This window comes from Caloenas nicobarica, chromosome 5, assembly GCF_036013445.1.
Source record: "Caloenas nicobarica isolate bCalNic1 chromosome 5, bCalNic1.hap1, whole genome shotgun sequence".
Lineage (NCBI taxonomy): Eukaryota > Metazoa > Chordata > Aves > Columbiformes > Columbidae > Caloenas > Caloenas nicobarica.
Genome location: NC_088249.1, coordinates 51,154,819 through 51,170,132, shown reverse-complemented (window position 1 = coordinate 51,170,132; position 15,314 = coordinate 51,154,819). Strand labels below are relative to the sequence as shown.

The 15,314-nt window shown below is 44.0% G+C and overlaps 1 protein-coding gene across 1 annotated transcript in view; it reads right to left on the bottom strand.

Annotated features, from left to right (window-relative positions):
• Positions 1-15,314, bottom strand: part of BRSK2 (BR serine/threonine kinase 2) — a 319,127-nt gene that overhangs the window by 73,512 nt on the left and 230,301 nt on the right. Inside the window, exon 5 of the mRNA XM_065635714.1 lies at positions 7,529-7,645. Coding sequence (XP_065491786.1) covers positions 7,529-7,645 — 117 coding nt within the window. The remainder of the gene's footprint in view (positions 1-7,528; positions 7,646-15,314) is intronic.

The window sequence follows — 15,314 nt, the reverse complement described above, 5'->3', positions numbered from 1 at the left end:
TCTCTAAATGGTCATTCACAGCCATGACTCCAGGACTCAGTAATCTTAAGGATCTTGGGGGACCTTAGCAAAGCATCTATGTGTGATTTCAACTAGAGGAAATAAGCCGGAGTCCACTGGTGAAATCTAGGACAGCCCTGAACAGGTAAGTCTGGCATTCAGAAATGTATATATCCTTGATGTGTCTATCCTGAATTTCATCTGAGAAACTAGAAAGTAGTTCTGGAATTGTGCACATCAAGATATAGCGCAGCTACAGTAGATCTGAGACAACCAGGGCCATATCTTCAGTGCAGATGTGATGTGCCCGTGACCTACAGGTCTTATTATGTAAGAGAGACCTGCACTGTGCACACACAAATCAACTGCCTGTGTATGGTTTGTCTGGGAATATACAGTGACTGATTTTCTAGAGAAGCAGTTGGTTGATCAAGAAGCAGAGGAAAAGCTGTGTGATCCTACTCCACAGTGTGACAAATCATGTGTTACACTGCCTGATGTGTTCCCAGGTCTCATCAAAGATGAGCATCCATGCCTGGATCCTTTGGTCCCGTGCCTTAAGATGGTACTATTTGAGGAAGAAGAAAAGCTTATTCGGGTGCCATTCTTTGGGCCTCACAGCTGGAGGCAGAGTTTCTGCAGGAAGGGAGGAAGAAGAAGTCCCCTTCCCTCTGTTTTTCTTATGCATGAAGTTGCTCTGATCCAGGAGGTGGTACAGGTGCACTGAAGTCTTCCCCTGTCTAGCTGGTCTTGCTGTTGCTCGGGGGCTAGAGTCCCTTCTTCCTCTCCTGTTAATCACCGTCTCCAAGCTGGATTTCAGAGACAGAAGCTACGCACCAGCGCAAAAGGTTGCCTATGCTTTTCCCCCATGCTGGGTAGCAAAGGGCTGAGATGAAGGGGAATGTCAGAGGAGTAGCAAAATAGATAAAGGGAATTCTTCAGGAGAAGGACATATGTTAGAGCATCCTGAGTGGAGAAAGTGACAGCCACAGATCACACAGAAAAGTAAGACCAGGAGAGACTGAAGAAACGGTTCCAGCAGCAGCAGTTAAGGCTGCAGTGAAGGCAGTAGCTGTAGGTAAGGCTGTAATTAAGGTAGTAGCTGTAGTTAAGGCTGAGCACTATTTTGCCATTAAAGCTTTAACTCAGTCATTTAACTTTATATGAGAAAACTCAGCATCTAGCCCTCAACTATCTTACAGCTGTTTACTCCTCAGCACAATTACATTTTTTGGGGACTCTGCAAATCAGTTCATTAATTAATATATCAGTTCAAATTATTAAGACTTCGAACCTTTAAGAGTTCTTAATTTAAAAAATAAACAGAACATAAAAGGGCATAAAGATTGCAAAGTTAAGTACTAAAACATTAAGAATTGCTAAAATAAAGCTTGAAGAGGCCATACAGTACTCTACAGGAAAGTCATGGTGAGGCAGTGGATTTGTTGCTGTCTCAACACCTGTTTTACTTGTGGCCAAAGTTGGAAAGTCTGTAGCAACGTGAGGGAAGTTTAGTGTCGTGAAGGAAAATCTTGTGCTAGAGGCAGCTGATTGACACACTTGAGAATCAAACTCTCTCTCTGCCCTTGCCACAGAATCCTTCTGTGCAAGAAAATGAACAGGTGCCTTAAACTGAGACGTTCACAGGTAATTACGAGTTGCAGGTTCACCAGTTTTCAAAATCACAGTGCGACACATCCAAAGTTTGATTTACAGTATCTATAAGCACGTGGAGTAGCAGCTGAAGCCAGTAGGCACTCTGCTGTCCAAGTAAAGGGCTGTAATCAAGCACCGAGTATTCTGAGATATTAGGCCCCGGAGTACCCACCTGCACACTCAAAACTGGCTGACAATTTTGAGTTTCATTTTGCAGAATCATGCGTCCCCATATAAATGGAGATAACCAGATCAATGTTACAAATGTAATACGAAAACAGTATAATTAATATTTGCAAACCTAATATACTATGATGAAACTCCTACCTAGCATTCATAGCAAAGCTTGAATGCAGTGAGCAGAAATTATGAATGGATCCATAAAATGAATGATGATTAAAAATCAACACCATCCAAACACCAAATGAGGAAAAGATTTGCTCAAAAAAACATGTACATGCTCATAATTAATGGCCACATCCTCATGTGCATGGGCTAAGTTAATATTATACTTACAATCTGAAGAACAGCACATCTTGAATTCTCAGTGCTTGATTTTGCAGACTTAAAGCTTTTTCAACATAACTTAGGATGTACTATAGGTGAGGGTAGAATTAATGGTTATTAAGTTGTCTGATATTTCCCTTTACAATCCTCACTTTAAGCTCCCTATGACTTATTGTTAATCTAACAACGATTTTCCATGCATTTCATCTGTGTCACACTGGTTTCATCTTTGTGTGTGCATGCATGTTGTGTATGGGCCGAAACATTTCCACTAAGTCTAATCTAAATTAAATGGTTTTTTCCCATAAAAAAGGAAAATGTTTAATACCCTCAACTACAAAAGAAAAACTTGAATATTTGTTTGCATTCTCTAGATAAATTTACTCAAACTGCCACTAGAAAACTGCATTTTGCATTTACTAGCAGCAACTCTCTAGAGCAGCGGTGTAAAACTCATTTTCACCAGGGGCCACATCAGACTTGCAATTGCCTTCAAAGGGCTGAATGTAACTTTAGGACTGTACAAAGTAGGAGTTGTTACATTTGTACAGTCCTAAAGTTACATTCGGCAACTGAAAGTCTGATGTGGCCCCTGGTGAAAATGAGTTTGACATCCCTGCTGCAGAGCATCAGAATCAAAATTCTACCTGCACTGGTAACACTTCACAGAACAATTTTTCTACCTGAACCAGAAACTATGAGCTGCTATGGCTGGGGTTATCACAAGGTACCAATAAAACAAAGTGAGTGCAAACCCAACAGGAAATGGACCCAGGACTGACAGCGACTGAGAGAAACAGGTAGGGGAAACTAGAGCTGGAACCTAGTCGAAAAGAGAAGAGGATCTGAGATTTGGGGCCAAATACGGAGCAGAAATGACGTGGAGAAGTCGGCAAGACTAGAGTGCAGATTAGGGAAGGAGATGGGAATGGAGTGCTGGGAATGGAAGCACTTGATGAGATGTGGTAAAAAGTACTGATTCTGGCATTTCCAATTTTAAGAGCCTAAATTTGCAACCCTAACAATAACTGGATATAGGATACTTGCATATGTTTTAGACAACATGCACACATTTATTATAAAGGAGAAAGAATATGTGCAACATCATGTCTTGTCACTAAAATCAGAAATGGTGCTAGCGACACTGAGGTGTGTGGCAACTGAATATCACTCTTCTGAATTGCCTGCTCATCACAGGTGTGATGATACATCAAATACAGATGTAAGGGAATCAGGAGCTAGATGATCTCTGCTAGCATTTCTAACAAAGACACAGCACATTGGTTGTTATAAATACCCTGAGCTCAAAAAGAGACAGTAATCAGTCCTAATGAGAATATACGCTTTTGTTTTGTTTTGTTTGTTTCTGGCTTTTGTTTTTGTTTGGTTTTGGGTTTTTTTAATAGATTCAGGAAATCTGTGGGTCTGCGAAGTGTTGCTAAGAATTGCTAGGGAGAGCTGAGAGCAGAGGAATTGACTGCATTGGGGCTGGAAGTTGCTGTTTTCCTCCATTATGCCATCAACAGGCGCAAAGCTTTCTTCTCACTCCCAATAATTTAATCAGCATCACGCTTCTCACATGCACACAGCTTTCTGGATCAGGCCAGGGGTTCCCAATGGAGACACCAACATGGGGGAACTGTTGCACAGTCATTGAATTGTGGGGCTGTCAGCAGTGGTGTCAGTCTCCATACCCATTGCCTCCAAGAGACTGGGTCTGGTGCTGGAGCAAGCTACTTTTACATGTCAGCTCTGTCCTAGCTCTTGGTCGGGATGGAGAGATTTGGGGGCAGGCAGCACAGGGACTAGCATTGCTGTGGGTTCTTGGTCACATGGCAGCTTGCAGCAGTCTCCATCGAGCAGGACTTGGTGTTTCGAAGCTGTGATGAGTGAAACAAAGTGAAGAAATGGCAAAAATTTTACTTTGCCAGGTTTCTGTAAGGAGCAATGGGGAATTAGGAAAGATCTTTACAAACTTCCAAGAATTGTAACTCGATAGTATTCTCTGACCATCCTTCATTTTAGCCATAAGCCTTCTTAATTCAAGAAAAGGGAACAAGGTCCAGGGAATGCCACAACCCTTCCTACTTTTCCAAGACTCTGACAGAAATGACTGCAATTTATGTTCAGAGCAACTTGGGCACTGCAATGACTTGCCAAGATGGACAAATGAAGCAGAGAAATGTAATGCATCTTGTCCAAGACCACCCTGAATGCCTTCAGCAGAGACAGAAATCAAGCTCAGATCAGCTGGGTCTCAGTCCTGAGGTTTAACCATGAGGCACTCACTCTTCTTGCCTAGTGACAGTTCAGGATGGATCGGATAGTATCTACCACTCTGAAACACTGCGAGGCAGCCTGCTGGGAAGAATCGCTGTGAAAAGAGACAGGGGAAGTCTCTGCATGCCATTGCCTGGCTGGGTAAAGAGAAGGAAGAGCCGAAGAGATCTGAAATAACAGAAGCAGCATCCTACCACATCTTCTTCTTCCTTCCCCGTCTGCTGTTTGCTCACAAACCTCCCCTGCTCCCGGAGGAATGGAGAGACTCACTCTGTTACTTTGGCATTTTGAGGACCATCTCTCCATGAGACTGCCTTGCTGTGCAATTTCTGCAATAAGCAGAATTATTCCTGCAGACCTTATAAACAGTTCCGCTTCCCCTCATAGTTTAAAACTATGGCTTATTCCCCTGTGCAATATACGTTTGCGCAATATACGTTTCCAGTAACGGGAATTCATTACAATCAAGGCCTAATGTGCAGTCTGTCAGTGACAAATTATGTCCATGAAACAGCAGGTCCATCCTTACCTCTTTCTCTTACACAAACACAACTAGATTGAACTACTATTTTTTTGTCCAGGTAGCCACCAGTACTACAGAAAAGCATGCGCATCTAAGTGGTAGCTCCCAGAAAGCACAGACTCTGAGGTATGCAATACAGCATATGTCAGGCTACGTACTTATGTTCATGAGGCCAGTCAAGGCTCTGTGGTGACCTAAAGCTTACCCAAACTTTGGACTAAACTTAGCAGTTCACTTGTGAGAGCAAAGAACTTTTGACTGCACTCTAACTGCTCTGCTGTACTGACAAAGTTAGCTGCATCACACGGCTCAACCCCATCTGATCCTCCCACTCTGATTGACAGAAATACCTGGAGACTCCTTGCCTGACTGTCAGTGGAAATGTTACAGTTTCATCTCATTATCAGTGTTCACAGCACAGATAAAACCATTCTGGAAATTAACTTTCTTGGTGCGTGGAGGAGCATCTCATTAAAGCTCAGTATCTCAGCCATGATTCATTCTGGTTTTTTCCTTTTTATGCTGGCTGAAAGTACCAACTACAAGGGTAGGTAAAACTGTTGACTTGAAAAGCTCTGAGGTTGGTTATGCTGTGTGCTCTGAGGGAAAGGGAGTCATAACTGGATTGCCTTTCTCTGTGAACAGTGTGGCATAATGTTATATATTCCTTCCTTCCTCCCTTCACCCTCCAAACCAGAGAGATCACAAGACACCAGCACCAGCCATGCTGGGCTCCATGCCAGGAGAATTAATGAAGTGGTGTAATAGCTCACATGGAGGCCTAGTGATTGGCACCACACTTAAAATGCATCTGCAAGGCAGGAGATCATAGCGTTGCTGCTGTGTTCTGTTTATTACAGGCATGTCTCTTCCGTTCCATTGATTTCTTTATTAGTGCATTTTAAGGCCGCGATATGGGGGCTGGCTCTGCTTGAAGCATGGAGGTTTGAATTCCAGCACAACTCACGGAAAGCAAGTCTGCCTTTGAGACTCTAGACCTAGATGATAGAGCCCAGAGCTAACAAGAACAGGAACCCTATTGAGAGGTTCCCGAGGAATTTGAAAAATCCTACAGGGCAATGTGAGACTGGGTTGTTTTTTATACTTCCTCTTGTTTTTTTCATGGACGGAAGGAGGTAAATTTTATCTTAAAGAGTCTAGAGGCTTTATGGTAACTGCAGGGAGGACTTCATTTCCTAACCTAGAGGGGAGGTTTGCCAGCAGCTGCAAGCAACAGATGTGTAGACTCGGCTCCTTGCTTTTCATCTGGGCTGTTAAGAGGTCAAATCTTGACTTGACATGGACAGGAAGGAACAGGTAGTTCTCAGTGAACTCATCAACCAGCATTCAATCACACCCTGAACTTCAAATAATTTTGCTATCCATTATTCCTGGCTTGGAAAGCAGAGCTGTACAGCTCAGAACTGACACACAGTAGCTGGGCTGTACGGGGAACCATGATGGTTCCACATCTACCCTGAATTGCCTTGGCTCAGAGCACAGACTGAATAAACATGGACTGTAACCAGCTGAGCATGGGGCTGGGCTGGAGTCATCATATTCACACAACCAAAGGCCAGGAAGAGCAGGTCTGTATGTGAGGAGCTGGAAATCTGCTGGTACTGTCTGCAACTGCAGTTGCTGAGCTTGCTATAATAACAGATTCAGACACAGCTAAAAGCTGGCATAGCGGTGCCAGGCTGCAGCAGCTCTGTGCAGCTGCTGCCCTTGCCACAGCTCGCTGCGGCAGCCCCTGCACAGTCAACACTGCACCAAGCCATAGCTATGGGGGGGGGGTGGGGAGCAGGGAGGCACAGTACAGGGGTGGCCCTAGAGGTGATGGTGATGAGAGGACATTGCCCCCGGAGAGCACGTCCTGTGCCTGGCCAGGTACCTGGGCTTTGCTCAGCTGTTGGGCTTATTTTTGGCTCCCTTGGAAATTTCTAGGAAGTTCTTGCTGGTAACTGGATTGTCACGGAACTGGTTTTAGATTGCCCCTCCGATACTCCTCCAAGCAGTCTCTTTGTATCTGCGTTCATGCCCTGCTTCTACTTGCAAAGGACCCTTCTGCCTCCCTGTCAATTCTGCATGTAAGCCGAAACAAAGCATTGTGGAGCATGAACAGGAAAAGCTGCAAGCGGGCAGCCTAATCAGGACATGCAAAATCCGTTTCAGAACCCCTAGATTTGGGGTTTTTTTCACCCCCTAATATTTTTATAGCCTATTCATAAAACAGCCAACGCCACTGCTTTCAGTTCTCAAAAACTACATGGCCAGTGAAAGCAAACGCATGCCAGCATATGCAGATGCATCCAAGCCTGAAAGTCTTGATTTTTATATTCGTATGCGACACGTACAGAGGCCTGCCTTTCACTGTGAAGCACTTAAAAAAACTTAGTCTAGCCATCTTATACACTACTTGCATCGTATCAATTTATTGTCTTGCTGGGAAATAACAATGCACGGTGTAAGTCAGCAGGTCTTTATTGAAACTCTTACTATTGACAACTTTTATGTCTGGAATCTATAATTGATTTTTGCAATATGTTCTGAGACACTCACCCGCAACTGGTTTCTAACAAGCTGTCCCCAACCTGCAGCGATGCCATCCCGAAGTCTGCTATCCGAATATTGTTCTTTTCATCCAGCAGTAGGTTTTCTGGTTTTAAGTCCCTGTGGCTGTAAAGAGAAGATCAAAACATGAGTTAAATTATCCACGATAGCTTTTCCACTCCAAAACTTGTTCTTTATCCAGCATATCACGCAACCTATTATATTTTAATTGATTTTAGGGGTTTTTTGTGTGTCCCAGCCAGGAGAACACACATATCCCAGACCCAGTCTTTGCAATACTCCTGACTGTATCCCAAATGCTCACTCCTGATGAATGCAAGGCTGGAGCCTGTAGTGCCCTGACAGGAAATGAACATCTTCAACTTCCAGTGATACCAACACAATCTGAGGGAATGACTGAGGGAAATAAGTCAGGGGAGAATTTCAGCTTGGATTTACAGCTGACATACTCCATCATATGCCAGCTCCTTAAGGTAGGAGGCAACACCATCAATATATTCTGTCAACAACAGGAAACAAAATGAGTGGTATCTAAAGAAAAAAACCACCCTCGATGTAAATGCTACTGCAAAAAGCCCCTATTAGGAGTTGTTTACATAGTCATACAGCTTTGAAATAATTTGGGGTAATTAGCTCTGATGGAGAAATCCCTTCAGCCCAGCACTGCTTATAACTGAGGGTGCCAGCAGTAGGAAGGAAGATAGAGAATTCTCTCCTTTCCATCAAAACTCAATTCTCTTATTATTTGGCAACATGGGAAGAGTCAGGCAGCCATGATCTTCAGGATGGAAACTCCCACTTTAAATCAAATGTCTAATACATTGACTAATTCGCTGATCTCCGTTACCCTCAGCCAACACCACTGTGCACCTGTGTCTGCTTCTTAGTACTCAAGTCGTTTTGTACAACTATTACATTTACTTGATTTTATATCCAAAGACAAAAATCTTGCAAAAAATTTGTGACGACTTTGCTTTATTTTCTTCTTATTTGCAACTCTTGAAGAGTCACAGAGATGAGAGAAGCACTTTAGGCAGACTAAAGAAGCAGCTCTTTTATTGTTTTTGCTTATGAGTAGGCAAAATGAGTCTTTGATGTCTTGCTAACAAAAGGTCCAGATACAAGTACTCGAACCTTGCAGGCAAAACGACCAGCTTCAGTGGCCACTCAGAGCACAAACCCATTGGAAATGGCAAGCCGACAACATGTGTGAGTGTCAGGCAAACAACAGCCTTTCACAACAATGGTTCACTGAAACCAGTTACCCTGACCCGAAACCGAACTCTGCAAAAGAACCAGTGTCAGGATAGCCTAGCCCAGTGACACCCATAATGGAAGGCAGCCTTATCTCCATGCCATTCCCTCTTCACTTCTTAAAACATTTCTCTACCACTCTTTATGCAAGTGTAATTCTACCTCTATACCACTCTAGAGGAGGTCAGTCTCTACCCTCTCACAGAAACATGAGAGGCATGATAATGTCTTGGAAATTATCTCCTCTGATCTGAAGAGAAGTCTGGAATGATCAGTTAGAGACAATTTGTAAATAATGCGGATAAATTCTATGTAAAACCAGAGCACAATGTAATAGGACACCTGGAAAGTGTAACAGATACTTCCAAAGCAGACTTCCAGCAAAATAGCACACATTCAAAGCAGGTACTGGTGATTTTCCTTATCACTGAGTCCCATGATCCCTTTCCCCTCACTTTTTAAAAAGCATAAAATTTGGTCTCCGATATTGCATAAAGCTGATGAACTCTGTGTGTTAAATTGGCCTTGTTAACCATGGGCAAACAATCCAGTAGATAAAGGAGCAGTATGATTCAGATTTGTACATATTGTCATCTGACAAAGCCAAAGGTGCTTTATCGAATCTGTCTTTCTCATAGAAATCAAAATTTTGAGGTAACTGGAGACAGAAGACTTATTAGCCATATAATAACGATGAAGATAGTAATACCTACTTGACAGAAAAGCAGGAGATGAGTGACAAGGAAACATCCTAGAGGCAGTGAATGACCTGTTAATGGCCATGAAAAGAGCCCCTGGATGCCATTGCCAAGGACAGCAGTCCTCGACAAAGGCAAGATTGTCAACATGTGCCAAATCCGAACATGCTCCAGCCCCAGCAGTAAAACAGAGAAAAAAGCCCACAGTCCCAAGGCAAGCTAGGGTAGCTAGACACTAATGAGACAGTAGTGTGTGATTTAATCTTTCCTCCAGCAGACATCATGGACAGTTCTCATCTTGCAACTGGTTTCATTAACGGGGTGCTGGGAAGACCTCATCCGCCTGAGGAGATGCGCTGAAGTTCTCCTGTCTGAGGACTAGGGCTCAGTGGCAAGTAACAGCTGCCTGTGAAGTGAGCAGTGCTCGTTTGATGCTGTGAAACCAGAAACCTCCCCACAGCTACAGCTGAGCGCGTGTCCTTCTACTGCGTGTGGTTTTTCAGTGGTTATGGTTGTTTTTCAGTCTTGGCGACTGCTCCTAGCTGACTGTTGAACAGATACATGGTGTAGAAGCTGAGGGTGGTGCCGTCCATGCCTGCTCTGCTGTTTGTGCACTGGCTGGTATCATTCATACATGTTCAGTCTATACCAGGCATGCTGCTGACATGTGGCTTTTGTACCTAAAACCTGAAATTCTTTGCTCATCCTAAAACTGTGTACTTTTTTGAGAGAGAAGAAAACTTGAAGGAATGCTCAAGGCACAGCATGACCTAAGCACAGGATGTCCACAAGGGTTTCTCCAGCCTGGATGCTGGAGAATGAAAATAAGTACAGTATTTACTGGTGGAAAGAAGTCTCCTTCTACCCATTTCATCCTGCCTTTCCATCAGGTGGGATCCACAACACAGACAGTTTTAGACCTGGGATTTTAGGAGGATCAGGTGGGAAAATGAGGTTCCCATAAAGCGGGAAATACAATCAGGTTTTTTGTGGACAGCCACTGCAAGAGAGAGAGGAAAAAGCGGGTGCCATCATCCACGTTCTAAATGTGGAGTAAGCTTCTCCTCACTGTGCTGTGCAATGCTTTTCCATGAATGATCAGCCTACATGGGCTGATGGAGGTCTTTAGGCAGAGGTCCTGACCCACCTCCCAGAGAGCATTTTGAAAGCCTTAAGTTGGGACCTGGGGATTCACAGGACTGAGACAGTATGCGTGAAAGGAAATCTGGAGTGGCAACAGACCTTGAAGATTTTCTTTCTTTTTTCCCCTCCAGACGCTCACTAAAATAAACCAAGAAAAATTATCAGCTCTTCGCTATAGCCAACTGAGGAGAGAGGAGAGTGTGGACTCTGTTGAGAATTGTTAAATTTATTGCTGACTGGGCCCTAAAATACAAGAACTGTCATACAGAAGTTCTGCATCTCTCTGACCCTTCTCCATCCCTCTTTAAACATGGCCTTAGTGCCCGGTATGGATGGTTAGCACAGGAATTTCATGGCAGAGCCTGGGTATTTTCTTTGTATTGTATCAGGTGCCAGTGGGATCGGGCAGTGCTTGCACATTCAACCACAAGAGAATTTTATGCCCCCATGAAAATTTTAGTCTAGCTGGAAGGTTTCTCTGCTATCCGTCTTTGGACCACTTTGAATTTGCTGAAGCAGCATCCTGGGTACAGAAGTCAGGCCAGGAGTCTGCACCAGAGTGGCAGAACCAGCATCACGGCCACTGGGAATGAGCCTTCCTCTCTGCATTTGCATTTCCCATCTCTGTATTGCCAGCTTTTCAAATGCCAGAGGGAAGGGAGAGGAACATATGGGAATAGGGAAGGCTTGTTATAATTTACCTAAGAGCCCAGCAGCCTGGACAGCCTCATGCATTCATATTTGGAAAGAATTCTCTTGTGCCAAAATGAAACAAAACAAAACAAAACGAAAATCCCACTGTATGTGGTAATTACTTGGCATTAATGGAACATTGCAGAGTAAATGCATTTAATTTGGTCTCATTCCAGCTGATCTCTCTAACTCTCCATGTCTTATATGACCGCATCAACTCCTCTCTCTGCAGGTGAACAGAGGACTCGTTACCCTTTTGTTGTTCTAAAGGCTTTAAAGCTGTAGGGGCTTTATCACGTGGCTGGAAAATCAGAAGAGAAGCAAGCAGCTTCTTTAGTGACGAACACAGCAAACTCTCCTATTGAGCCCTCAATGTGCTAAGAAAGAATATGAAATGCAGCACTGCAGAAGTAGTCAGTGCAAGCCTCACTCAGGGTGGCCACAGACTGCCCAGAGCTCCTCAGCTAAGAGAACGGAACAAGAAGTTAGTTCCAGGAGCCTGCACTGGCAGGCTTTTGAAGGGAGAGTGTGTGAGTGAAAGAGACCCATTAAACAAGCCATGACAGGGGAAGCACACACCGTCAGACTCTCCACAACATCCCTCTTTTACAGATTACAACAAAGGCTTTACAATTCCCCTGCAGCACAAAATGGGTCCAGGGAGAAGTCCCATGGAAATGGGCACAGATGTTGGAGGTGGTGCATAGAAAATGAAAGGCACACATATAGATTTACATGTTCCAGTTTCCCACTTACACATGGGCCACACTTGCTTTCTGCTCGCTCACAGTGCTGCTATTCAGACAGCTCCTCTAGCTCCCTCCGTTGCCTTTCTAGTCTGTTCTCCTGCTCTGGGAACATCACTGTATCTGTACTGCAGGCAACTGCAGCATACATAAAAAAAGAAGTAAAACATTCTCTCCCTGTCACCCAAGGTTAGCAGAAGATTTTTGGTGTAGTGACAGACTCCAGATCTTGGATTTAAAGGAGCTATGTCAGCTGGCACGAGATGATGAACTATCGCATTATTTTAAAGTGATTTTTGAGCTGAAACGTTCATATCAGTTTCTATGACAACTCATTGTAGGTCACAGATTTCTAACCCAAGAAACCTCCTAATTGCAGTAGTTGCAGGTCATTTGTACTAATCAAATTGTTGGCTACTTTGCAAACGCTTTTCCTACCGACCCCAAACTCCCAGAAAGGCCAGACCACAGAATAATTGTTCTTCAGTATGCCTCTTAAAAGTGCCTGATGCAATGCAAATAATTTATCAGTAATAACCGATAGTATGAGAAGGAATATTTTTAATTTTCTTGAGCAGAAAAAGCTTTTCTTATTTTCTCTTGCTTCTGCAAATCAGATCTGAATGTGTAACTTGAGTCTACCTACAGAAGAATCTTTGTTTAAAGTCATCATTGCTATGCTCAAATTTAGCAAATTTTCACAGAATTGTGCAGAACAAGTAAATATAGTTATAGCAAGGAAAAAGGAAAACAACTATAAACATATCAGGAGACCTGGAAAAGGGTTTGTATGCATAAAACCTTGCTTGCTTTTTAACAATTATTTCCACTGATTTATTAAAATATATTGCTCTCCCTTACCAACCTTGCCTCAAAACATAGTCATGTATTTCAAAGGCAAAACAGACAGTCAGGTTTGATCACCACTGCTGTACTTGCCAGAAAATGTTGCCTGGTTATGCCTACAATACGACTTTGCCATTTTTGAGTTTCCAGTGGCTTATATAAAGAAGTAAACTTACAAAAATACATGTCGTCTGACTTTAGCTGAGCTGTTAAGTTTGCCTTTGGCATTGCAGCCGCTGTACTTGATGGGTTTTCTCCGGTTCCCTGTACAATGGAAATTTGAAAATTCCTCACTGTTTTGGAGTGAGTCTCAGTCACAGATCTGAATCTCTTGGATTCAGGCAATGATTGGTGAAACTCAGCTCTCAACAAGGCAAAAAGGTACGTTCCTCACTTCTGATGGTCTGAAAGAAAACTTGGTAACCTAGAGACTCAAGGACCAGAAAAAATAAAACCAGAAACCAATCTTATGAAATTCCACAATTTCTACACCAGTTTCACATTTGGAGGTCTTGAGTTATGATTTCATAACTCCAGTTGCTGCAATCTTAAGTGTTCAGCAGACCACCCCTGCAGAGGACTATAGCATGCTCCTTATAAATGAAGCAAGGCAGAGCAGGAGTCACTAGGAGGGTGGCACTATCTGACAGAACATGGCACCTGGCATTCGTTGGCTTTCTCTGTTTCTTGAAGACACCCCAGATTTTCCCCTAAAAGCTTGCTTCCTTTACTGACAGTGCTCTGCAGCTCCTGCCTGCAGGAATATACCAGAGATTTTGGCACGACTGCTGTGAAATCTCGAAGCACTATTTTATAAGGAGCCTTCCTCCCCCTGCACTGACGGGAAGAACACAAGGCAAAGTCAAACAAAGCTCTTATTCATTGCCTCAGCCCTCTAAGTCACACACCCCCATGCCTACGCATGCACACACAGACACACTTCAGCAAGAGCCTTGCGCATACTCAAGCAGGCACAGCCCCAGGCAATGAAAGGAGAAAGGGCCCTCATAATTGTCATTTATCAATATTCATAAGGAACCTGCCTTAACCCCCTCTTGTGCATGCTTGGGAAAAAAACCCACAAAATGAAATCCAACCAAAATAAAAATAAAATGAAATAATCATCTTGCTGCTCATTACCGCAGGGGATTTCCTCTCAATGTCACCACTGCCCTGTGCAGTAATTGGCATTATCTGTTATCTCTGAAGCCATAATAAGGTTTGCCACGGGGCATTTTCTGTAATCATATTTTTATTTGTCAGCTTGTGAGATACAAACGCCAAATCCGAGCTTGACCAAAGCAAAACCCCAACATAGACAAAATACGCACGCCGCCAATCCCGGCCCTTGCCGGTGATGTCACGCCCAGCCAATGAGGCGCCCGCCAGCTCCCTGCCCGCTCCCACCCCCCAGTGCACTGCAGCATCCCCTCGCTCCAGAGAAAAGAGGCTCTTCCTTTGCAACCTACCCCCATACGTGCTCCTACATTGGTTCCGACAGAAAATAAAGCCGGCACTGAAATGGCTGAGAGCTCTCCTACAGTATGGAGGCAGGATATTCGAAACGGGCTATTGATTTGGGGCACCCAGCTGCGACATCTTAAAGGCCCTGAATTTAGGAGAGCAGACACCCAGCATTTGGTGAATGGCAGTTTAGGAAAGAAAATAACCAGTTTATGTCCGAAGAAAACTTTCTAGGTTAGGATGGTCTTACACCGATGTCCAAGGAACCTCAGGTTCCTCTGCCATTTCTTGCACCACTGCTGAGCGAGTCTGCTCCGGGCACTGCAGCACGGTGCAAAGCCCTGGGAGCTGGCACAGAGGAAGAGCTGGATGCAGAGGCAATAACGCTGCATCACGGAGCTAACCGCCCTGCTTGCCAGCTCAGGCCGAGCCGCAAGGTAACACGGATACACTGTTTGCAGGTTCCCACGCAGTACCTCTGCACAGTGCTGTCTGTTCACACCCATGGTTGCCTGTGGGTCCCTCACACAGCACTCCGCTATGTATACAGAAAAGTCCTTAGACAGCCCCACAGCGGGTTACCTATAAGATTTCCCCTGTGGCCAACCTGTACCACAAAACCCCATAAATGACTGCACCTCCGAGTGAGTTACATCAAATCTTCCCCCACTGTTTCCATTAAATAAAAATAAAAACAGAAAGCTCGTGCTTTCTTAAAACAACATATAGACTCAAGCTCCAAGCCTATTCTGATTCCCTGTCTCAGCTGCTTGTTCGAAAACAACTCTCGGACACAGGTAATCTCTCCACAAAGTAGCACCAGAAGCCTTTTACTGACGGGAGGATTGGGGAATCCTCCTTGCAGATTCTTTGATCTGGGAATCCTGGTGCATCAATACATTTTGAGCAATGAAAGCTGAATGTGGTTAC